The following is a 24,121-nucleotide window of genomic DNA, read 5'->3' as shown; positions in this document are numbered from 1 at the left end:
GAGAGTATTGTACCCTAGGAAGGCACATTGTTTGGACCTAAACTCAAGCTTATGCTTGTTGAAAGGACGCAAGTTTGGCCAAACGGCACACCCAAAGATACGAAGGAAGGAGTAGTTGGGCTTGGTGCCAAATAGTCGTTCTAGAGGAGTTTGGTTCTTGATAACTCTACTTGGGATGCGATTTATAAGGTAGACCGCAGTGAGGAATGCTTCATCCCAAAACTTGAGTGGCATAAATGCATGAGCAAGCAAAGAAAGGCCGACTTCTACGATGTGTCTATGTTTCCGCTCCGCGGAGCCGTTCTGTTGATGAGCATGTGGGCAAGAAACGTGGTGTGTGATGCCAATGTGTTCAAAAAAAGAGTTCAACCGTTGGTACTCCCCACCCAATCGGTTTGCATGGCAATGATCTTACGATCAAACAGACGTTCAACATGAGCTTGGAAAAGACGGAATTTTTCGAAGACATCAGATTTATTTTTGAGCAAATATATCCAGCTAAACTTGCTAAAATCATCAATAAAACTGACATAGTATTTCTATCTTCCTACAGAGACGGGTCCAGGACCCCAAACATCTGAAAAAATAAGCTCTAAAGGAGCTGTGGACTCACTAGTTGAACGAGAATAAGGTAACTGATGGCTCTTGGCCAGTTGACATGCATCACACACTAGGAGGTGATCTTGTTTATTTGAAACGGGAAGATTGAAGTCGCGAAGAATCTTTTGAACTACCGGAAGAGCTGGGTGCCCTAGGCGTTTATGCCATCGAGACGTAGATGGTTTGATGGCAGCAAGGACTTGGCGTTGGGGAGCACTCTGCCGTCCGGTCACGGGGAACAACCCCCACCTACTCTTGTTTTGAAGGATAGTTCTCCGGGTAGCCTGATCCTTGACAAGAAAGAAAGCAGGGTGAAGTTCAATGAAAACATCATTATCTCGCATAAGATTATAAGCTGAAAGTAGGCTCTGGTCGGCACTAGGAGCATGAAGTATGTTGTTTAACTGTAGGGAACCGGAGGGAGTGGATAATACCGAATGACCAATGTGTTCTATGTCCATACCTTGCCCACTTGCTGTGTGGATTTGGTCGGTGCCGGTGTAGCGATCTCGAACAGCTAGTTTTTCCAACTCCCCCGGTAACATGATCAGTAGCGGTTGCGTACCTTGTTCTTGTAGCTTTGTCGTAGCGTTTCTTGCAGCGCCACGCAGCGTGGCCGCCTCCTTACAGATTTGGCAGCGCTCGCGGTCACCGCGCTCACCACCTTGCTGGCACGGCGCACCGGGGTTGCGTACGTTGTTGTTGTAGCTTTTGTCGTAGCGTTTCTGCAGCGCCACGCAGCCGTGGCCTTCCTCCTTGCAGATTTGGCAGCGCTCGCGGTCACCGCGCTCACCACCTTGCTGGCGCGGCGCACCGCCGCCCGAGTTGTCGTTGTAGTTGCCCCCGTTATAGCCGCCGCGTCCACCACCCTGACCGCCGCGTCCGCCGTAGCCACCTCGACCACCCTTTGCGGCGAGGTTGACGGAGTGATGGGCGGTGTAGGCGACGTGCTGGGCGGCGATCCGACTCAGCGGCGAGCAGTAGTGAGAAGAGCTCGCTGAGGCCGATCGGTTGATCGGTGATGGCGCGCGTGGAGATGGCGGTGACGAAGCCGCTGTAGTCTGGGCTCATGCATGAGACCCTCCACGATGTCGTCTTCATCAAGCGGTTTTCCTGCAGCTGAGCTCGTCGGCGAGCCCCTTCATCTTGGTGAAGTAGGCGGCAGTGGAGAGGTCGCCCTTGCGTGCGTTCCCGATCGCAGAACGGAGTTGTATCTGGCGCGCCCGGGACTAGGCAGAAAAGCTTTCCACCAGGGCTTGCCAGACTCCCGCGGCGGTGGTGTGGTTGGACAACCTGCATCAAAACCTCGCGGGATAGAGAGGCGAGCAAGAAGGTAAGCACCTGTTGATCTTGAGTGACCCAGATCGCGTGTTCTGGGTTGGGCGCCTCGGTGATCTCCTTCTTCCCAGCGTTGTCCTTCTCGGTGACGATGACAGCGGCGGGCTCCTTGATCGAGCCGTCAAGATAGCCTGTCATCGCCGCGGCCTTGACATGCGGGAGCACTTGAGCCTTCCACACCAGAAAATTTTCGCGGGTAAGCTTTTCGGTGATGGTGTGGCCGAGGGAGGCGAGGGAGGGCATGGCCATGGCGTGGGAGGAAGAGGAGGAAGACATGATCTAGACGTATGGAAGAATTAGGCTCTGTATACCATGTAGAAAGAGGTGCTGAAGCGCATGCATCTGCAGGGGCACGCTGCATGTTAATATAGCCAGGGTGTGCGGCGATAGGAGTACAGGATAAGTTAGGGTTTAGGTTAGGTAGAGATAGATCGCTTTAAACTAACTACTAGGATCTTATCTCAATACCTAACCTATCCTAACAAGATTACAACACACACGCCACAACTATACAATGTTTAACAGGTTCCGTGAAGCAGCACAATAGTTTTCCGACAACAGTTCTTGTCACTGGCCGTCCTTTCACAATCATCCAACTTCTCTCCAGCTACACCATAAATGTCCCAGATTCTCAACTGACCTTGCAACAATCATTCTAAGGCTGCTTGTAATGGGTAGTATCATACCTTAGTATCATGCACATGATACTAAGCTATGATACTACCTCCGTAATGTATAGTATCATATACTAGTATCATAACTAACCTTATTTATTGCTATGCATGACACATAGTAGCATAGCATTTAATATGATACAATATCATGATATGATACTCAACACTCTCTTTCTTTATTTAATTCTATGCCACCTCAGCAAAATAGTCTAGTTGACATGCATGATACTAGCTATGATACTACCATTACGACCAGCCTAAGCCACCAATAAATCTCATTTCAACTTTGGGGATAGTGAGCTTCTGATAAATAATTGTTTCTGTTTACCCTTTGGTCATTTGTCTTGTGAATTTTTCTGTGCCTTGACTTGTTCCGTGTAAGCAAGAAACAGTTTGACTCTAGGTTATATCACCTGTGGTGGAAGTGGAACTATAGTTTGCTGTCTTAATTAGAACATGGTATCAACCTAATGCACCATCAGCTGCCTTTTATATGAGTGTACACCTGTTCTTCCCTTGTATTACCTACTTAGCAATGCAGCCTACTACTCCCTCCGTTCCAAAATAGACGACTCAACTTTGTACTAACTATTGTACATTATGGACGGTATTTTGACCCTTCATGAGATTCTGCATCATACGCAGCGTAAGAAAAAAGTTGGTGTGGTGCTGAAACTCGATTTCAAAAAAGCCTATGATAAAATCAATTGGGATTTCCTCCTTGAATGCCATAAAAATAGAGGTTTTGGCCCTGTGTGGTGTGGCTGGATTCATAGTATCCTTAAGAATGGGACCATTAACATCAAGTTGAACAACGAAAATGGCCCCTACTTCCAAAGCTGCAAGGGAGTGCGACAAGGGGATCCGCACTCGCCTTTCTTGTTCAATATGGCTGTTGAAGCCCTATCGAAAATGATCCTTAATGCACAGAAAGAAAAAATGTTGACAGGTCTCGCTCCAGACTTGATCAATGGGGGTGTTGCTATCCTCCAGTATGCAGATGATACTGTCATCTGCTTTGAGCATGACAAGGAAGCTGCAGTCAACTTGAAACTCTTGCTTTATATATTTGAACTCATGTCAGGGCTTAAGATAAATTTCCTTAAAAGTGAAGTCTTATGCATAGGGGGTGATGATGACATACTTACCTTTTACTCAGAGCTCTTTAACTGCCAAATTGGGCATTTTCCTATGAAATATCTAGGGGTTCCTGTGAGTTACTCCACTCTTCGTGCATTAGACTGGGATTTTGTGGATGATAAGTTCCTCAAATGTTGTGAATCTTGGATTGGGAATGCAGCATCTTCTGGGGGGAGACTGACTTTACTCAACTCTTCTCTTACGAGCATCATATTCTATTACATGTCTATGTTCATGCTGTCTAAGAAAGTGATTGACAAGTTAGATAAACACAGAAAAAAGTTCTTTTGGCAGGAGACTGATGGTCGGAAAAGATACCACTTGGTAAAGTGGTCTAGAATCTATAGATCCAAAAACAAAGGGGGTCTGGGAGTTAACGATATGCATAGACAAAATATCAGCCTACTCACCAAATGGTGGTGGAAATTGGAAACCCATCAAGGGCTTTGGCAGGAAGTGATTCGTGCTAAATATTTCAAAAATGACACGATCCCCTCGGTGAAAAGTAAGTTTGCGGATTCCCTCATTTGGAAAGCTATTATGAAAGTAAAGGAAGTGTATTTGGTAGGGAGGAAAGTGAACTTGAACTCTGGTAATATTAGCCAGAGTTTGGAAGGATCCTATTAGAGGTGCTGCCCCCTTGAGAGATAAATTCCCAACCTTATTTCACATATGCAACTATCAGGAGATTACTGTTGCTGAATTTAAAAACTTCAGGGGTAGTGACATGTTCAGAAGAAATTTACACCCTCCCCTGACGGATCAGTGGAAGGATCTGGTGGAGGTGGTTACCTCTTGGCGGTTATCTGACGAGACTGATCAGATTAGTTGGGTGTTTGGTAAAAAAGGTAAATTTTCGACCAAATCGGTCTATACACACTTGGAAAGGCATCTGGCTGGATGTGACTATAGATGGATCTGGAAAGCTAAAAATCCCCCTTAAAATCCAAAATTTTCTTTGGCAAGTATTCCAAGACGCGGTTCTGACTAGAGAAGTCATGAGAAAGCGCAACTGGGCAGGCATCCTAAATGCTTTTTTGTGAGAATGTGGAGACCTCACAGCATCTTTTTTTTGCCCTGTGGCTCGGGTGGTATGGAGGACGGTTGGATGTGTGCTGGGCACATCTTTGTGTCCAAATAACATTTGGCAGTACTATTCCTGGTGTTATATTTTCCTTCCTGATGGAACAAACTTTACACCTCTGGTTTGGTGCAGTCTTGTTGGGCGATTGGAACAATCGTAACCAAGCTACTTTTGAACATAAAGACCTCAAAAGCCCTTTTAATGTGGTGTATGCTGCTTGTGGCTTTTTGATGTACTGGGCAGGTTTGATGGCTGGCGATGATCGGGAGACAATGGAGCGCGGAGCAAAGATGCTCAAGTCCAGTGCTTTGATGATGATGAGAATCTACGCGGCTCCAACCAACTCAGCTTCAAACTGATCCCCTCTGCATCTCTTCGGAGCTTCGAATTCTCGTCTGTCAAGGATAGGCTGCCTTTCACTCCTGCGCAAGTGCTTCTGATTGCTCTTTTGTGAGCCTGTAAGCTTGGTGAAGTTAGACTATTTCGGGCTCCTTTTGGGGTCTCCTTGGTGTTTAGATCCTTTAGGTTGCGTGATCACAGGTGTCGCTGGGTTTTCGCCCCGCAATGAGCTGCTCGATGACGAGTGCTCATGGTGGATTTCCCAGTGGTGCTTTGAACTCGCCTCCCCTTTCTAGTTTCCTTGCGATGTAGTTGGTACTTGGGTCTGTGGATTTCTAAACTATGTATTTCCGTTATGCTTTTAATGGAAAGGGGTTGAGGCCCGGTTCAAAAAAAAAGTTAGAGATAAGGAGATAGAGATAGAATTAGTTTAAACCACATAACTTGTCTTGTACTCCAAGTCTCTATCCCTCTTGTACTTCTATATATACCCTACACAAGGGTTAGATCAATACAACGAATATTGTAGGTTCTATATTTTCTACATGGTATTAGAGCAGTTTTTCCAACGACGCCGATCCTACCTTCCTCCACTTCCGCAGCGCGGCGCCCCCGGGGAGATTAATCTCCTCTTCCCGGGGGCGCGGCACCCGATTCAAACAAAGATTGGATCGGTTCCTAGTTTAGATATTAGATCGATTTTTTAGATTAGCTCAAATTCCATATATTCCAATTTTCGAAATTCCTTAGTCCATCCTGTAGATCGATCCTATATTAGGCACAAATAAACTCCACGATCAGATCCAATTCCGGTGAAAAGCAGTGCATAATTGACATCAGTCATCAAATCGGCGTACATCGGTGGTGCACCGCTACGGCAACGTGCGGGGCACGAGGGACATCGCCAGATCGTCAGCGTCGACGTGGGGGATTTCGGCCCGCAACATCAACCAGCGGCATGTGCGCACGGGTTCTACATCGACAATCTACCCAGCCATGCGCCGCAGTCACCGCGAGACCCACGATCGCCTCAAGCCATCCAGCGGGTGTATGATCTGCTCCCGTGCAGCCAGCCAGATTGGCACGTATGGCCATATATGCAGCAGTCGTGCATGCACCGGACGGAATCAAGGAGATCCATCGCACGTTCATACGTGCATGTGGCGTGACATATCTGCGTGCATGGCTTGGACACGTGTGTCCATACGTCTCCTCAGGTCTGCCGAGGTGCGACTTGGATCACGGGAGGGCAGACTCCCGAACTCCATCGACTCCAGCCGACCAGCGCCTCATACGACGATGAAGTATACCAAGCCGAGCTACACCACCTCTTGCATCGCCTGTACCTGTGCCGACATGCCATCTACATCGGCCTGAACGACTACATCGACCGATCTGCACTGCGTCGAGTCGAACTACACCGGGCCGAACCACGACATCAAGCTGTCCGATCACAACAGACTACGAGTCAAGATCATCGTCAAGCAAATACACGAGAAGCGACATCAGCGCCAACCACACGTCAGGCCGGTGTGGAAAGCGTGCAATTCTTCATCGACTTCTTCGGTACAACACGGCATCGACACCTTGTCGCCATGAGGGACGCCTCCAAGCGACGCATCATCATCGACACGCCGCTGCACCGCCGACACTTCATCGTCAAGGTCTTCATCAACATGGTCTTTACCAACATCATCGTCGACACACCGCCGCCGCCTCGTCCACAAGATGGACAACTAGCGTCTTCTGACAGATTTTTCTACAAGACGCGACCTTGACGGCGGCAATGACCGCGTCACGACGACGACATCGACCGCGTCATTCACGACGGCACGACTGCATCGACACGACGTCACTACAGTGACGACCCTACACGGACACATGGTTCTGGCAAAACCTATGTGTGCTCGATGGGTTTCCTCCGGTCTTGTCAAAACTGGTGGACTCATCGTCGACGACACCCTCTGACATTCGCAAGGTGCATTGTCCACGTCTGCAGCTCCGTCATATCGCACTTTTTTTGCGCCTCCGGCTTTGTGCGGCTTCATCATCCACGATGAGTACACCATCGACCACGACTACATCGACCAAGGCTACATCACCATAATCGGCTACCTCGACATCGACAATAATGGCTTGATCTACAGCAACACATCGGCAACAACTCCAGTCAACAGCGTCCGCGTCGTCACCAGCATCCACACAACTCCCGCTATGACTGCGGGAGGGAATAGACGAGAGTCATGAAGGCACCAGAAGGGGACGCAGTCACCGCCCTAGGTGCCAACCCATTAGAGACGCAGTTGATGATGGCGCGGCGGAGAAGACGACGAAAGCGCAAGACTTCAAATCCAGTCATACTCGTCCGCTTCACTCCCGCTATGACTGAGGGGGAATGTTAGAAATATAATTGGGTTTAAGTTAGAGATAAGGAGATAGAGATAGAATTAGTTTAAACCACATAACTTGTCTTGTACTCCAAGTCTCTATCCCTCTTGTATTTCTATATATACCCTACACAAGGGTTAGATCAATACAACGAATATTGTAGGTTCTATATTTTCTACAGTTGGGTCATCTATTTTGAAACGGAGGGAGTACTTGTTTTTGGATTACAAAATGTTGGATCACTTCTTTCCCCTCTGTAAATGTTGGCTCAGGCAGTCTTTTTCAGCATACCTTTTTTCCGGCTCTAGAAGGTTATGCCGTGAGTGTTTCGCCTTTGATCTGACGGCTGTTGTGAGTTCCTTTCTCTTTCTGGCTAGTTTTCGTATCCTCATCTGCTGCAATGTCTATGAATTGGATCGAGTATGAGCCTGCTGGCCACTCTTTTTTTTCTTGCATTGATGTATACAAGTTATGATCAGAGGCTCTGACTGTTATGTGGTTGCATGAAATCTATGCTTTTCTTGGTACCTTTTTCGGGCTGAAGTGACTACTGTGTGTGTTGATGCTAAAATCGACAAGTCCTTTTGCTCTGCTTCTGAAATTATTTGCCAACTAATCTGCATCGTGTGTCTATTTTATTTGGCTCAGGAATTGACTTTGCTTTATTTATTTATGTAGTGGTCTTCTTACTACTAACTTCTTAGCAATTTATTTGTCTCATATCCCTCTTCCATGAACTGAAGAATTGACTTACCTTGGTATCTAGTGGTCTTCTTAACAGTCAATATTTGGGGTGTTCGCTGTTTCTACCCTCTGTTGTAGCTGACGGTAAAAAGAGGTAACCTCAAAATCTATGAATACATTTTTGTGCTTCCATCCTCATACTGGCTTTCTACTACACTGTTTGGAATGCTCTATCACTATTTCACTTTTCGCACCAAACATTTTAACAATTAGTGCTTCATGTAATGCATGATCCAAACATTAGTTGAACAAACAAACAAAACCTATACTGTAAGTAAACACAAGAAAGGCTTGCTTGCCATGGTCTTACTCAGATCCCACGTTGTGTTCATGTCTCGAGCAGGACATCACTGCAATAAAACCTGCTGCTGTGTACAGCTGCAAGTTGAAAGTCAGTCTGATATTGATTGAATTCAGTTCTTATTTGTTGCAACTCATAAAAAGGATTTTCATTCCTTTGATATTCATAAATTATAGTGCGGCGAATCATGTCAGTTGTCTACATAAATTTTCCTTTGTTTTGTATCAGCGAACAATTGGCCTTTTGATGATGCTTCCTTTATGCGTAGTATGATGTTCTCCGAAATGCTTCTTGTCATTCTTTTCCCCTCTGTTTTGGCATACGCCATCAGACAGTCTATGTTATTTACTCGTGCTGTTATTAGGAGCATGGTGCCAGCTCGTAAGAAATGGATTAGCATATCAGTAAGATTCACTATTTGGTACGCATTAAGCTATATCAATTCGGAGATGGTATTTTAACTAGTAGCTTGCGGGGTGTTGAGTTACCTCGTCTACAATCTGTGTTATTCAGTTGCTTCAGCATTGAGCTTACTGAGTTCAATGAATACTGACCAATATCAGTTATGAACCTCTATAATTGTTAATGTGATTCGTTAAGCACTGAAGGATGATTTGGAGTTGAGCATAAAAATGTTTGAACTTTTAGTCAGACAATGCTGCAGAAATATGAAAAAGTACAAATTTCTGGTAATTGGGAAGGATTATATAATATTCCCATCTCCTTTCTCGAAGCAATTAAAGTTTAAAACCCAAGTACAAAGTGTGCTCTTCTATCAAAACCCATGACGCACGAAGGGTATAGAGAATTTCGATGCATGCCTTTGGCATTTGGACCTTGTATTCCTGGTACTAAGGGCAACTCCAACCAGCAGAAGCAAACGGGTGTCTTTTTTGTCTGTTTTTTGTCCATTTGGGTCGGCCGAGCGGACGAGCATGTCCAGGTTTTGCAATAGGGGCGTCGGTGCGCCCGATGTGGCCGATCCATTAGTCCGCACGGTCTTAAAAAAACTAAATAGGCATGCAAACATTTAATTTAAAACATGCATATTAATAAAACATAATTAAACATATTAAAAACATCGGCCAAAGTACACTTTGAACATAATTAAACATAAAACATTAATAAACTAAAAAGAAAGACACAACCACCCCGTCGCCGCAGTCCGCAACCTGGGCGTCGGTGCGCCCGATATGGCCGATGCATTAGTCCGCGCGGTCTTAAAAAAACTAAATAGGCATGCAAACGTTTAATTTAAAACATGCATATTAATAAAACATAATTAAAAATATTAAAAACATCGGCCAAAGTACACTTCGAACATAATTAAACATAAAACATTAATAAAGTAAAAATGAAAGACACAACCACCCCGTCGTCACAGTCCGCAACCTAGGTGTCATCCTCGGAGTCGGAGCAGGTCAGGTTGAAGAACGTCGGCAGTTGCCGCCGTGTGCATCCAAACAGGCGGCGCGCTGACCCACTCCCGCACGATGCCGGTCCACTGGTACATCTTGAGGATGCCATCGGGTGCGGGTGGTTCAGGTGGTGATGGTGGCGGTGGCGGGTACACGCTGTGACCGTCCGCACATAGCCGGAGCGCCTCCTTGTCCAAGCCAGCAAGCTTCTTTCTGGCGCTAGGACTCCTCGATGGTGCGCTAGAACGCTGCCTCCGGTGCGGTCTGGTACTCTGCCTCCGCCTCCGCCTCCTCGTCCTCTTGCTTCGTGCTCGACCTAGACGGCGCATTCCGTGCTCCGTGGCGAACCAGACATCCCAGTACGGGGAGTTTGCCGCATACTCCTGGTTGCAGTGTTGCTCCAGTGCGAGAAGAGCACGCCGCTTGTGGATCTCCTCTGCATGGCCCGCTCGGACTGCGGCATGGCCGGCATCTGGATGCGGTAGCCGTGGGGAAGATTCACGTCCGGCCATGGCAGTGGAACACGGTACTCCCAGTGGTACTGCGTGGTGCATCGGGAAGTACAACCGATCGTGTGGCCGGCGAGCCTCCCTCCCCTCCCCCCCCCCTCACCGGCACCAATGTGATTACGTGAACTTGGGCGGGCCGTGCGATGAGCTGGCCTCAGGATTGTGCTTGGCCTTGCCCTTGCCCTTGTTGAAGAAGCCGGCCATGGGCACTAGGGTTTTTGTCGACCGGCGAGGAGGCACGTGTGGCCCAATGTGGTGGGAGTGGGGAAGGAGAAGTGGATAGGGTCGGCCCCTCGCACGCTTGCAATTTAAAATGACGTGGACTCTCAAGGGTTCCAGCCGCTGCCATGCGGGCCCAAGGTGGGCCGGTCGCATTGAATACAACCGCGCTGGTGGTTGGGCGGCCGACACGCGAGGCCAAGGCGAACACGGAGAGGGCGCACAGGCCTCGTGTTCGTGTGGACACAAATCGGATGCAAATTTAGAGGGAAAATGCGTGCAGACGGACATCAAGCAGACATGATTTGGGTGTGCATCCGTACGTTGGGCCGATGTTTCAGTCCGTTTCGATTCAAATGGACACGCGAGAGGGCGTGGTAGATACAAATTAGCATCGAACACACTCTCCAAGGCCTCTACAACAACCTTAGATTAGCTCGAGGTTGGGGAGAATATATTAAGTGAAATGGCAAATCTGTGCACTCATGCACCCCATGATTTTTGTCCCTTGGATGTGGAAATGATGGACAAGACTGAGATAAAGACTGAGATACGAGCACATTTTGCAAAATAAACCTTATATATAATCAAATGCAACACGTACTCCATTTCTCACTGCAGTTTCATTACGATGTTTTGACTTGGATGAAATATGAGGTCTTATTGCAAATATGTCAGACTATCAAGATGGATTGTTGGTTGCGCTTGTCGTAACATCCGAGGTCCATTCTAGAAATGTGCCAACAACACTTCTTTGGACCAATTCAAACTACTGAAATAATTTAGAAGTTAAGTAAAAATAATTTTCAAATGCCACTAAAACAATTGAACAAATATGATTTAAAATAAAAAAAAGATATCTGACTCTTTGCGGAATTGTTGTAAAAATTACTTTGAAAACATTTCATTTATAGAAGATAAAAACATTGATGGAACACATTAGATAGATTCCGAAATTCATGGATAATGAGATAAAAGGAATCCGAAATACTCCACCACCTAGCCACATATGCCGAGCTCGAGCCAGCTGATTGGTAAATCAAATTCCTCCACATAGCAGAGCCGTTGGAAAATGACTGCCGCCGCTAGGCGACGTGTCCTAAAAATGACGTGAGAGGGTCTAGAAGGCCAGTGAGTAAAACGATCATACACACGCATGGAACTACTAATTCTTGGGCTGGAAGAATAACTTTTACAAATTTGCTGCTTAGGCGAGTATCTATCAGAGAATAGCGTATATATCTGTTACTGAATCTTTAAAAGAATATCTATGTCCTATATATACCAGCATGCAAAAATGTGCAGAGCTTGGGCATTGAAGGGAAAAAAATTCTATGAGACCAGGTCTCACGCGAGACCCATTCTAATGGATGACACGTGGCATTCATAAATCACAAAGCATCCTGCTAACCGTGAGACCTGGTCTCGTATAATTTTTTTCCGGCATTGGAGTTGATCTCTGGGCGGCACATCCGGCGACAATTCCGGCTCTATGCTTCACCTACACCGGAGCTCTCGGGGTTGCATGCACAGCACAGGTGATGGTACCCGCTCTACATCTGCTGCCTGTTCCGATGCCACTGCTGCCGGAGCAAGCCGTAGTGGACGCCGACGGTTCTTGCCTCCCGATCGAAGCTCCACAGCCTCTTGAACATGCCCGGAGACTTGGACTCGTCGCGCCACCATCCTTGACTTGACCCCGGAATATCAATCACCGGCACCGCTGCCGTTGCAAGGGCGAAGCGGCCTCTTCATCAGAGGTCACGGTCACCGCGCGGCGCGTGGCCTGGTCTGAAACCCCGAGCATCAGCAGTTCAGCACACTCGCCGGCAGGTTCCCGGCGTAATTCGCGGGCTCCTGCGGTGTGGGAGGGAGACTCGTCGATGTAAGCGCGTCCGGAAGCTTGCCGACGACGGTGACCCGGCAGAGCGGGCAGGTGGAGCGGGACGCCAGCCACACGCCGATGCACCCGGCGTGGAACCCGTGGCCGCAGCAGGGCAGGAACCTCGCCTGCTCCCCGTCCTGGAGCCCGGCCAGGCACACCGCGCACTCCACCACCCCGACGTGGTCCGCCGTGCGGTACACCGTGACCGGCAGCGAGCCCAGCAGCTCCGGGCCGACGCCCCTCGGCGCGGGCACCTCGGGGACGCCGGTGCTGAAGTAGTAGCGGAGGAAGAAGCTGAGCGGGAAGGCGACGAAGATGAGGAAGAGCACGAGGATGGCCGCCGCGATGAGCATGCCGTGGAACGGGTCCATGACATGCGTGTGGGCTGGGTGAGTGAAGATGCGGTCCGTTCCATCCCCAGGTCACTCGTATATGTATGCATGCGGATGCGGACCCGGAGGGACAGGGAGGGAGCGTCGTTGACATGGATGGATGAAAGAGGGGAGAAAGAAGCTGGAACCGGCGCGCGCATGACGACGGGTCAACAGTCCGAGTGGAGCAATCCGTATGCGTGACGACGGGTCAACAGTCCATGCAACAGGGAGCTCGCAGGTTTTTACCGCACGTCGCCCTCTCCATAGGAGGTCCGGTCCTCGCTCGTCCAAGTTTCCAAGCTGCAACTGGCGTATGATTCATTCAGAACCGTGACCAGTCCACTCATCTTGAGGAAGACGTCGGAGATCCCCGCTCCCGTGGTGCAAACCGGCAGCATCACATTCCAGCATGACCCCCTAAATCGTTCACAAACATCTGGACTGAGTTGTCCGGACGTTGTAAGTGATCCAGTGCAGTCAGTACTTATCCTAAACCAGTTCAGGTGAAAGTTTTTCAATAAACCGGAAACAAAACAGGGGCTTTGCGGGAATCCGGACACCTGCCACATAAGACTCCGACATCCCCGACCAATCCAAAATGAAGGTGGACCGCGCATTGGAGTGGCCCGCACTGTTTTCTCGGCACTCGCCCCCTTGCCCCCTTTCTTCACCCTCTCCGCAATCGTCCCACCGTTCTCCACCCCAATTTCCGTCCTTTTCAACACCTCCGCCGCATGGACCCGTACAAGAAGCTACCGGAGATGGATGATCCGGAATAGGTAGCCACCCGGAAGATCAACTCAGCGACATGGCAAGCCAGTCGCCTCAAAATCATCGTAGCTATTTGAGTAGTAATGTTCAAAAGAATGTCTATGTGGCTATGTCCTATACCTCCATGTGTAAATATGTACATAGCTTGGGCATTGGATCGAGCTGATATCTGGCCGGTGTCAATTCCTAACGCTGCACCGGGGATCTCGGGGTTGCACAGGTGATGCCAATGCCCCGCTCTACGTCTGCCGTTCCGCTGCCGCCAGCGCAGGGTGTGGTGGAGCCCGACGGCCCTTGCCTCCCGAAGCTCCACAGCCTCTTCACCGACCTCAGGCCGGCCACGCCCGGAGACTTGGACGCGTCGCACGGAGTCGCCGCCACCATCATTGACTCCGGAACGTCGATCACCAGCGCTCCGTCGGTGGCCACAGTCACCGCGCGGAGCGTGGCCTGGTCTGAGACCCCGAGCAGCACACTCGCCGGCAGGTTCGCTGCATAGTTGGCCGGCTCCGGCGGTACGGGAGGGAGACCCGTCGACGTCGAAGCCTTGGGCCTGCTGACGACGGTGACCCGGCAGAGCGGGCAGGTGGTGTGGGACGGCAGCCACCTGTCAGACGCACTGGGCGTGGAACCCGTGGCCGCACCCGGGCAGGAACCTCGCGTCCTCTCCGTCGTCGAGCCCGGCCAGGCACACCGCGCAGTCCATCAATCCGACTCCGACGTCTTCCGCGGTACACCGTGACCGGCAGCGACCGCAGCAGCTCCGGGTTGACGCCCCTGGGAGGCGGGGCCGCCGCCTGGGCGCTCCGCGCGCACGCCCGACGACGACCGCTGGGCGCCGCCGCGTCGGTGCTTAAGTAGTGGTGGTGGAGGAAGATGAGCGCGAGGGCCAACGTCATGAACAGCAAGAAGATGGCCGTTTGGTGAAACGTTAATCCCTTGCTTGAGAATGCTTCCAAGACTCAAATTTTCATTTAAGCTAGGTGATTAATAATTATGGTGCGTGAATGCCTCGTTTGGAACAAGGCTATTAAACCTAGACTTGCGAGATTTGAATAATTTTAACTTGGGACAAAGCTAGAACTTCAAGTAATTTGGAAAGGGGCAAGTAAGATAAATTTGCAGACAAACATGAAGATAAACGGCTTCAACAACTTCGATTTGTTTTGCAGTATGAAGGAAGGAGATACAAAGGCAGAGAAAACAGATAATATATGACTGGCAAGGGCTCACCATTATTTACTCTTCCTAATAAAAATACAAATCATGATTTACATCTGCAATCGCTCTAACCCTTCCATCTAGCTACATTTCTAACTAGCCCTATACTAAAAGACAAGCAGACAACTACACTAACCACATTAGCTTCGCCCCAGCTACCATCAGTGTCAGGTACTCCGACTTGATACATCCGTATTTAGACAAATCTAAGACAAGAATTTTGGGACGGAGGGAGTAACATCTAATCTAATTTGTCGAAGGCGCCTTCTGCTCGTTACTCTTCCCCAGCCCCGCGCCTTCCTTCTGTTTGCGGCTGTCCTCTTTCTTTTCATTGATGGAATGTAATGCGGCACATAGTCGCCTCGGGGATCTCGTCCACCGGTCAAATCCTCTTATGCACACATATCCTGCAAGAGATCATGGCACAGTATGAAATACGATCGCATGAGGAAAAAGCGTCACCTATCGCATCGCAGCTTAATTTGTGGGTAGCGGGTGATTCACAAATGATCTTTCAAAGCTAGTCTATTAGCAAATTTATACTGCCTCGCATCTCAGCTTCTTTACTTCTGCAGAGCAACTTTCATCCCCAAAACTGTCAGTGGGGCGCTCATTTCACTTGTGCTTTTGCAGGATTTTTTTTTCTCACAATGGTCCATGTTAGGCATTTTATGAGAGCAAAAGTGTCCATCCTTTTCAATATCCGAAGATCCTTAGCCCATCAAGTGACAAATAAACTAACGAAGAAGAGAAGAAAATGGCAAGCACTCTTTACCTTTCTTGTAGCAGTCTTCAATGTCTTGTCTTGTTTGACCTGAGATTGATTAGTACGCCAGTTAATATCACTCAACAGTAACATTTCCACACATTTACAGTTCAATGGTAAGCTACCTTTAGTAATAGAGTGTATTGATGAGCCAAAATATACAATGCACTTCTCCAGTCCCTCAAGAAAAAGTTCATCGATATCTATTGGAAGACGGCTAGACGAGTCATCTGCAAAGACCTATAACGGGGTTTAGTTGACAAAGTTAGCCTCTAGACAATTTGGTCTAGGATTGTCAGAAATTAACAGCGCAAGAACAAGCAGAGTCTGCGTACCTCATGATCCTGAAAGTAGGTACCGTTCAACGGAAAGTTTCCTCTGGATGCTGTTCGACAGGGTATCTGCTTGTTCATGTATGCACCAATCAAAAATAAGGATAATTTGTTTACTCATTGTAATATCTGCTGGAGGGTTCATATCATAGGTCTGATTCGGGTCAAATCTAAGCACTGTAATTACATGGTGCAGGGCACAGAGAGACGCATATAATTACAACCAAATTAATCCACATGACAATCATTATAAAGTGAGCATACCTTAATAGTACAATATAACAGTGCAAAAAACATTGTTCTCAGATAATGAGGGTTGTCGATAAGTTCATACAAATGCCAAAAAAGAAGCCTGACAAGAATTTATTAGAGGTTGCAGTGAATTTCAGATTGTGCTACATTTGGATCGCCATGGGCTGGGAAGCCGGTAGTTAGAGCAATGCTGGCCGGTGGGTCGCAGCATCGGCCGCGGCGACTGTTCCGACAGGCCCCTTCCAACAGTGTTGGAGGTTGTAAGAAGTGACCGTGCAGTGCAGTTGAACAGGAATTAGCTGTGTCCAATATATGCATCTCTAAGAAAACTTGATAATCCATAGAACTCAATAAAGTATTAGAGCCAACACAATTGGGCAAAATTTCAAAATAATAATAATAATTAGCCCACTTTTGTTCCACCTCTTGGGGCTGGAGAGAGTGATTTGTATATTTCCCACCTTTCCTCGGCTTTTAGTATGAGATGGTTGATGCACGGAAGTAATGAAACTAAATAATTTGAACTGACTGAACCTCTCGTTTTAGTTTCTTACAGATCTCGACAATTGAATTTACCCAGCCTTCTGTTAATAAAGGTGGATGGTAACACAAACAGAACAAAAATTGGTTAACTATAGGTTCCAACTTGGATAACTTTTTGGTCACCGTCATCAAAAGCTAACCGAATCATATACTATGAATTGCCCCTTAAAGATCAGCAAAGTAGCTGAATTGGAAGATTTAGGTAATTTCTAGCTAGTTGTATCAACTTTGCTTCATGCATAGTTGCATACCTCAATGCTCCTAATCTATTGACTTACTTTTGACTCTCTCTCTCTCTTGTTCCTTGAGAAAAATAATACTCCCTCCTTTCCATAATTCTTGTCGTGGTTTTACATCAAGTTTACATAATATTTTACAGAAGTAAAGTACACTCTGAGCAAGTGGTTACTCACAAGAATTGTGCCTTTATTGCCATGACGAACCAGGAGATAAGGAGATGGATCTTCTGGAACTCGTTTTTCAAACTGGAAGACGCAAAATTCAGTCAAAATTATTAGTCCATGTCATTGTAAAGTAAAACATCCTCATAATTGTAGTACAAAGTTAAGGCATCGTCATGGCATAAAACATACCTCATCCAAGTATAAATGATCGTCTGGGAGCACAAACCTGTAATAGCAAGCATGTAATCTTAGTGCGGTGCTGCTGATTTCTCAGGACAAAATCTCAATATATCAGGAAAGTATGTTATACGTACGCAAGGTGCTCTGTCCTAAGACGCCCTATGTGTTTCAATTTTCTGCTTGTATGTTGTGAATTGCTCAACACCAAATCTTTTCCACGATTTGGTGTCCAAGAGCAATTACTCACCATAGGCTTGTTTGAACACAGATTTATTTCAATGTCGTAGTGTACTCCTGACATAATATCTTCAATATCAACAAGATCATCTTCATTGGGATATTCTTGCTCATCAAGTGCTTCATATTCATATTCGGGACTTGGTGGCACCTCAATAATGGGCTCACAGCTACGGGAGGGTTGTCTGCCAGCACTCCTGCTTTCTTCGATTTGATGATGACACACTTGCGGACTTGGCATGCAGCTACCACTTGACAACAGTCTTGCAGAAGTAACCATACTTGTTTTCTCTTCACCACCACGCGCATGCTCCTCTGCAGGAGGAAGTAATGGTCTGATAACAAGCAAATGTTATTGTTCCGTGCTTCACTCTAAAATTAGTCCAAATCAATGAAATAAAAAGTTCACCATGCAAATATCGTCTCTACAAGAAAGATACAAATCTTATATGAGTACTCATATTTGTATATTTCACCTTCTAAAAGGTTTTACTTCACGAGTAATTGCCAATCCTTTGTTAAAGACATAGCACTTGAATATCAATAATAGTTAGCTACATAAACACCTATGTCACAATACTACCTAGTTCAATGGCAGCTACTCAAATTTAAACAACATCCGCAAAAAATGGTAGACAAAACTTGACATGGGAGGAGTCCGCAAACAGGGATCTGAAGGACTGGAATATCACCAAAGAACTAGCCATGGACAGGGGTGCGAGTTAGTATCCACGTGCCAGAACCATGAGTTGGTTTCAAGATCTTAAGGATTTCAGCTCTAGCCTACCCCAACTTGATTGGGACTAAAGGCTTAGTTGTTGTGGTTGCAAGAGTTCACTACGTACCATAATAACAATATCTCGGTGTGTTGCTGAAATAAGCTCAAGTAAATAACTTTGCAACATGTGAACATACCTGGTAAGTTTACTTTTGTAGTACCTGCAGTCCCCACGGAATGGGCAAGCATTGCAATTTGGATCTACTTTTGTGCAAATTACCTGCATAATGGAAGCATCCACCATAAAACATTTGTAGCTAAACTATCATAAATTTTATTAATCACTTTTGTGATAGCAAATACCTTTCCAAAAGTTATCATGAGACAGTGTAGTTCATACCTATTATTTTACATATTCGTCAGATGTGTCTACTAAAATCTAGAAGTTACAAAAAGAATGTCGATACATTTCGAATGATCAGGACTTACAATTTTTCTTTGTCAATAGTACATAGTCGAGGCCATAAGTAACTCTGCACATCCTGCATGAGTGGATATCTTCAAGAAAGGAAAGTAGGCATAAGAACAGGGTTGTCAATCATAGTTATTCACATATTCAGGTGCAAAAAATCTTACAGGTCAACCGAATGAAACTCCTCAGAACAGCATTGCAGTTCAACCCATTGTAGCCTTGTGACTATGCGAGCTACGTTGACATCAACCTGGAAGGAGTGGAGTGCGATCACAGCTTTGATTTAAAATGCATTCACCTGACAGGATTTGGTTTGTTTTTAAGAAACAAAAAATAACTTACTGGGAATGCTTTATGCTCCAGTGACAAAAGACGTATGCAGTCGACACTTTTAGCTCCAAGTCCATTTATGCTGAGTAGGTATTTTCTAATGCCCAGAAAAAAAACAAGATATGAGTGATATAATTCCACTGAGCATGCAGATTTTATGTAGCTCTGAACAAATATTAGTTTCTTATTTTATCCAGCCTGCTAGCAGTTCCCTACCACAAGTCTACTAAAGTTTCTGAGAGTAAATTGCTGCATGGTTATATTTATTTATAAATGCAAGAAAATTGAACATCTAAAAATAGGGACAATATCGTTATGTAGCTATTTCTTGATAGTTCAGCACCATTAAAACAAAGAACACTAAAATGGTGATGTAACTAACTGCAGCATATGTTTTGTGAAATATATGGCCATACTTTGCGCTTTCTCGTGGTAGACATCTAAGCCAATCCAGGTCAAAGCTTCCATGATCTTTCTTTATGCGCGTGAGAAATGCCTGTAGAAGGTCAAATAATACTTTCAGCTCTTCCGTAAAATGCAGAAAACAAAAATTGAAGAAATATGTTGCTAGTGGTGGGAATATGAATATTAGTTAAATAATAAAATGATGGTTCACTCAAAACTGCTGTTAAAAAAATGCTATACAAGTAGTGATTGCGTGATTCGGTCAAAATATGTTACTAGTGATGGGAGTATGGATATTAGTCAAATAATAAAATGATGTTTCACTCAAAACCGCTGTTAAAAATAGTGTGAAAAAACGTCTTACATTATGGGACGGAGGGAGTACTATACAAGTAGTGATTGCGTGAATCGGACAATACATCAATTGCATGGAAAATAAAGAATTCCAATGTAGCTGACAGTTCATACTTCCATCATTTTCTTCTTAGCCGAGCCGAAAATTTCAATATTCCAAAGTAGATGTTACAGAACAACAAACAACTTGGTAATCAAACATATTACTGACTACTCCCTCCGTCCCATAATGTAAGATGTTTTTTGACACTACAAAATATATGAAAGTCTGCTTACATAGATTTTGTTACTCCCTCCGATCCAAAATAAGTGTCACAGTTTTGAACCAAGGTTAGTTCAACCTTAGTTCAAAACTGCGACAGTTATTATGGATAGGAGGGAGTACAAAAGATGAGAACATTCATTTTTTTCAGGAGGAAGGTATTTAGAAACACATTCTTGGTACAGAAATGTTGGGGCCGTATTATAGAGTTAAGTAAGACAGTGTATCCCGTGATCACATACCTGTATCCGCAATGCCAGAAGGTAATGTTGTCCCCTGCCTGCAATGCACTTTGCAACGTCAACAAATGAGGCCTGCTGTACAGCTTCCCAGTTTACTTTGTCAGTTATTCTAGTTTTGCTTCCGTTATCATATCCTTTTCTATATGCTTCATCCCGTAACTTATCCCAGTGAGCAGTATCTTCCACCCGCAGCGTGGCTATGAACTTTCTTAAGGTGTTTTCAGTGCATATTGGTTTTCCAGATTTATCCTTGACTAAGTTCAAAAGATCATCCTTCTCCCAAGTAGAGATGTCTTTCTCTTTTATAATAGCTAGGAACTTCTCCATAATTGTATTGTAGTCTTGACCATAGTTTCCTTTTACCTCCTCACCATAACCAACTTCCTCGCAATCAATGGGATTGGTAAAAACTGAATTGGTAGAATCACCAGCATCAGGTGCTTTAGTCAAATTCAAGTTTTCTTTGATGTCAACTGTTGACAGAGGTACATATGAACATTCTTCAGCATTACCCTTCCTCTTATTCATAGGAAATTTTGCTGCCAGGATCATAAAAGCATTGCTGTATGTTCATACAAAAACAATTAGTAATCAAAAGTGCATATGATGTTCAAAAAATGTTTATCAGTGCCAGCACAAGCATGCAAGCAAAGACCACATTCTCTACTATATTACCTTGATAAATGGTCAGCAACATTTTGTGTCAGGAAAGTACCAACCACAGAATCAATTACGGATCCTCCCCATCGAGAATATTCTCTGGGACCTGACACAAAAGCAGTTCAAAACTTAGAATCCAATGTGAACTTGTGTATTTCATATATAAGCAGAGGGTTGTAAAAAACTTATTTGATCCATCATCCACATGTTTACTGTGGATGCAAGGGCTATACTGCTCATTATATATCACGAAATATTCATTTTCACCTGTTTTTTTTTTGGAACTCGGTACTAATTAGCAACAGGTACAACATTGTTCAAAGTCCTACGCTTTCGCCTGCATGAGAGAAAAACTGGAACCAAGTGCCACTATCAAATACCTAATGCCAGATTATTTTTGTTTCTCCATTGAACTACCCAATGTATAGACACTAATAAACTATCGATTAAATTGTTTCTCCACAGAAGACATCATGTGACTAATGGCTGACCTGACTCACCTGATATGTCTGTAGGAGTTTTCAAAACTTCAAGTTTTTTATTCTTTGTGAGAAAAGCTTCAGGTTTTATCAAAGGCAATGCTACGCTTCTTACTTTTCATGTATTTATTTTCCACTTTGGCATGGAAGTGCATTTCACTTAATATGTCATCTTCTTTTCCTTATTGCACGCTGCAGAAATGAAGACAGAGAGAAGAGAATGAGCCAGGATCATTACCGAATAAATCCTTTATGGTCGCAATAAACGAATCCACAAGCTTTTTATAATCCCGCCGAGTTTTAGCCCATCCAGGCCCGCTGCCGATATCAACCCCTTCGAAACTTTCACTGTCAATCTCTTCCCACTTGGTCAGAACGCCACACACTCGCAATGTCTCAACATCGAGGCCTAGCACCTTGGGCCGCACTTGATTCGAGTGATTTCCATGGGGACCCAAACCCCCAAATGGGACCAAAGCAGAGCATGATGCATCAGTCGGAGCAGCATTCTGGTAAGGAACGACAGCCCAGTCACCACTTGCTTTCTTTTTCTTCGTCTTCGTCCCACTTGAAATATTGTTAACCTCTGCAAGGAGCCTCAGATTGGCCATCAGCTTGGCCCTGCCGAAACTCCCCGTAATGACTTCCAGATCGAAGTCTAACTTGCGCTTCGATAGCTTATCATCAGTGCCATCTCCAACAGATCCAGCGCCGCCGTCCTTTGTTTTCGCCGGCGTCTTGTGAGGCTTGGCCGGCGTGGTGCGGGCGGGCTTGGGGTGTTTATCCTTCATCACCTTCAGCCGAGGCACCCCCTTGGTGGACTTCTTTCTTGGCCTCCAATGGGTGCTCTCCTCTTTCTCCGGGGTGGGGATGAGGATAGGAGTGGCAGCGCCAGTGGCGGAACCAGCCCCTGGCGGCGCAATCTCGTCGGAGGAATCGGAGGTCTGCGCGGTGGCTGCGCAGCCATCAGTGGCGCCGGGTACAGATCGAGGCTGTTCCCCAATGGGGGGCCTGAGGTAGATGAAGCCGTGCTTATCAAACACCCCCAAATCAGCCGACGCGGGGGCGACCGCAGCAGAGCAAGAGGAGGGGCCATCCGTGGAGGAATCGAACGGCGGCCGCCGGCCATTGTCGGGGGTCGCCGGCGGCATGAGCAGTCCAGGCCCTGGTCCAGCAGAGACAGTGGAATCAGAAATTCGCAGAGATTGACGGCCCCAAACCTCAGATTCGATGAAGAAGAAGGGATTAGGCAGCATGCACTCACCAAGATCTGGTCTTGCCTCCATCGTTGCCGGCGGGGCGGGGCGGGCGGCGGCTCCGCTCTTGCGGCGCAGGCAGGAGCAGCTTGGGAAGGCAGCAGCAGGGACAATGGGATATCCGCTTTGCTAGAAAATCTCCTAAATAAACAAAGAGTTTATAACTGAAAATCTTACCTTCTGTTAGAATCCTGCTAGGACTCTTCTCGTGAAAAGAATAATTTTTTAGACTCTGTGACTATGGCCCCACAATACAAAACCTTAGTCATACACATTTTTTCATCAAGGAAACTTTTCATATTCTTTCAAAAATAGATATCTGGCGAACATCTGATTTACACATCCTCTCAATTATACCTGGCCATATGTTAGGCCGGGCCGGCCCGGGCCAAAAAAAAGCCGGGTGCTTAAACCCAGGCCCGAGCACGGCCCGGTCGTCAGCTCTAATAAACCGGTCCCAAGCTCGGCATAAGCCCGAAAAAACCCGACATGGCCTAGTCGGCCCGACCTGACTATGGCTAAAATCTTCTTTTCCACAAGCCCGAGCCCAGCCCGGCCTGCACGGCGGGCTCAATTTTCAATGGCCGAGCCCAGCCCGATGGCATGATCAGGCCCGCCCGGCATAAGATTTTCGGCTCGGGCCATCTGGGCCGGTCTGCCCATGGCCAGGTATACTCCTAATGAACGACGTGTTGGCTTTTGAAACTTGTTTGCTACAACGCGTGAATGTGACATATTCATGCACAACTCACCCACCTCATTAACTAGCACTTCAAGCTCCAGTCGGGAGACTTGGGATGGAATCCCGGTTCTCCTTTTTTTTACTAGGTGGCAAAATGTCATATCCTTGCAATAGGCGAACCTAGGGACTTGAGATTCGATACAAATATTTTGAATTCACGGAGGGGAACTTGGGTAAGAAGAAGAAGAAGAAGAAGAAGAAGAAGAAGAAGTTACAGAGGTGGATACAGAGGAGGACGAAATCAATCAACTCAATGATGCCTAACCACACTCTCTCTCGCGTATGTAATACACAACCGACTAGGCTCACTCACTTGCAGTGGCGGAGGCACCACCTGGCGACCCTGGGCACTTGCCCGGGCTCGCTAGGCACGCGTGTGCTACGATGGCCCTGATAACCCACAAGTATAGCGGATCGTAACAACTTTCGAGGGTAGAGTATTCAACCCAAATTATTGATTCAACACAAGGGGAGCCAAAGAA

The 24,121-nt window shown here is 46.4% G+C and overlaps 2 protein-coding genes and 1 pseudogene across 4 annotated transcripts; all 3 read right to left on the bottom strand.

The window, feature by feature from the left end:
- Positions 1-11,890: 11,890 nt before the first annotated feature.
- Positions 11,891-13,061, bottom strand: LOC125527207 (E3 ubiquitin-protein ligase EL5-like). Its single transcript, XM_048691750.1, has one exon. It carries the CDS (start codon positions 13,008-13,010, stop codon positions 12,561-12,563), a length of 450 nt encoding a protein of 149 aa, XP_048547707.1. The 5' UTR covers positions 13,011-13,061; the 3' UTR covers positions 11,891-12,560.
- An 865-nt stretch (positions 13,062-13,926) lies between these two features.
- On the bottom strand, positions 13,927-15,167 carry LOC125527204 (annotated as a pseudogene).
- LOC125527212 (transcriptional activator DEMETER-like) lies at positions 14,993-23,090 on the bottom strand. Of its 3 annotated transcripts, none has more exons than XR_007292005.1 (17): positions 22,906-23,090; positions 21,880-22,806; positions 21,178-21,268; positions 20,503-21,064; positions 19,656-19,735; positions 19,252-19,336; positions 19,074-19,159; positions 18,927-18,995; positions 18,801-18,837; positions 18,635-18,717; positions 17,617-18,054; positions 17,492-17,528; positions 17,312-17,383; positions 16,107-16,172; positions 15,897-16,001; positions 15,781-15,819; positions 14,993-15,412 (listed from the first exon to the last, which is right to left on the bottom strand). XR_007292005.1 is itself a non-coding variant. In XM_048691751.1 (17 exons), exons 1-17 carry the CDS (start codon positions 22,925-22,927, stop codon positions 15,252-15,254), a joined length of 2,970 nt encoding a protein of 989 aa, XP_048547708.1. In that variant the 5' UTR covers positions 22,928-23,090; the 3' UTR covers positions 14,993-15,251. The 3 variants fall into 3 exon arrangements, 2 of the variants coding, with proteins under 2 accessions (XP_048547708.1, XP_048547709.1); XM_048691751.1 differs by having other exon boundaries at positions 15,897-16,011; XM_048691752.1 differs by lacking the exons at positions 14,993-15,412; positions 15,781-15,819; positions 15,897-16,001; positions 16,107-16,172 and adding an exon at positions 16,192-16,654.
- Between the last annotated feature and the right edge of the window lie 1,031 nt (positions 23,091-24,121).

Source organism: Triticum urartu, unplaced genomic scaffold (genome assembly GCF_003073215.2).
Source record: "Triticum urartu cultivar G1812 unplaced genomic scaffold, Tu2.1 TuUngrouped_contig_3265, whole genome shotgun sequence".
NCBI classification, from domain to species: Eukaryota; Viridiplantae; Streptophyta; class Magnoliopsida; order Poales; family Poaceae; genus Triticum; species Triticum urartu.
This window is presented reverse-complemented; position numbering and strand designations above follow the sequence as displayed.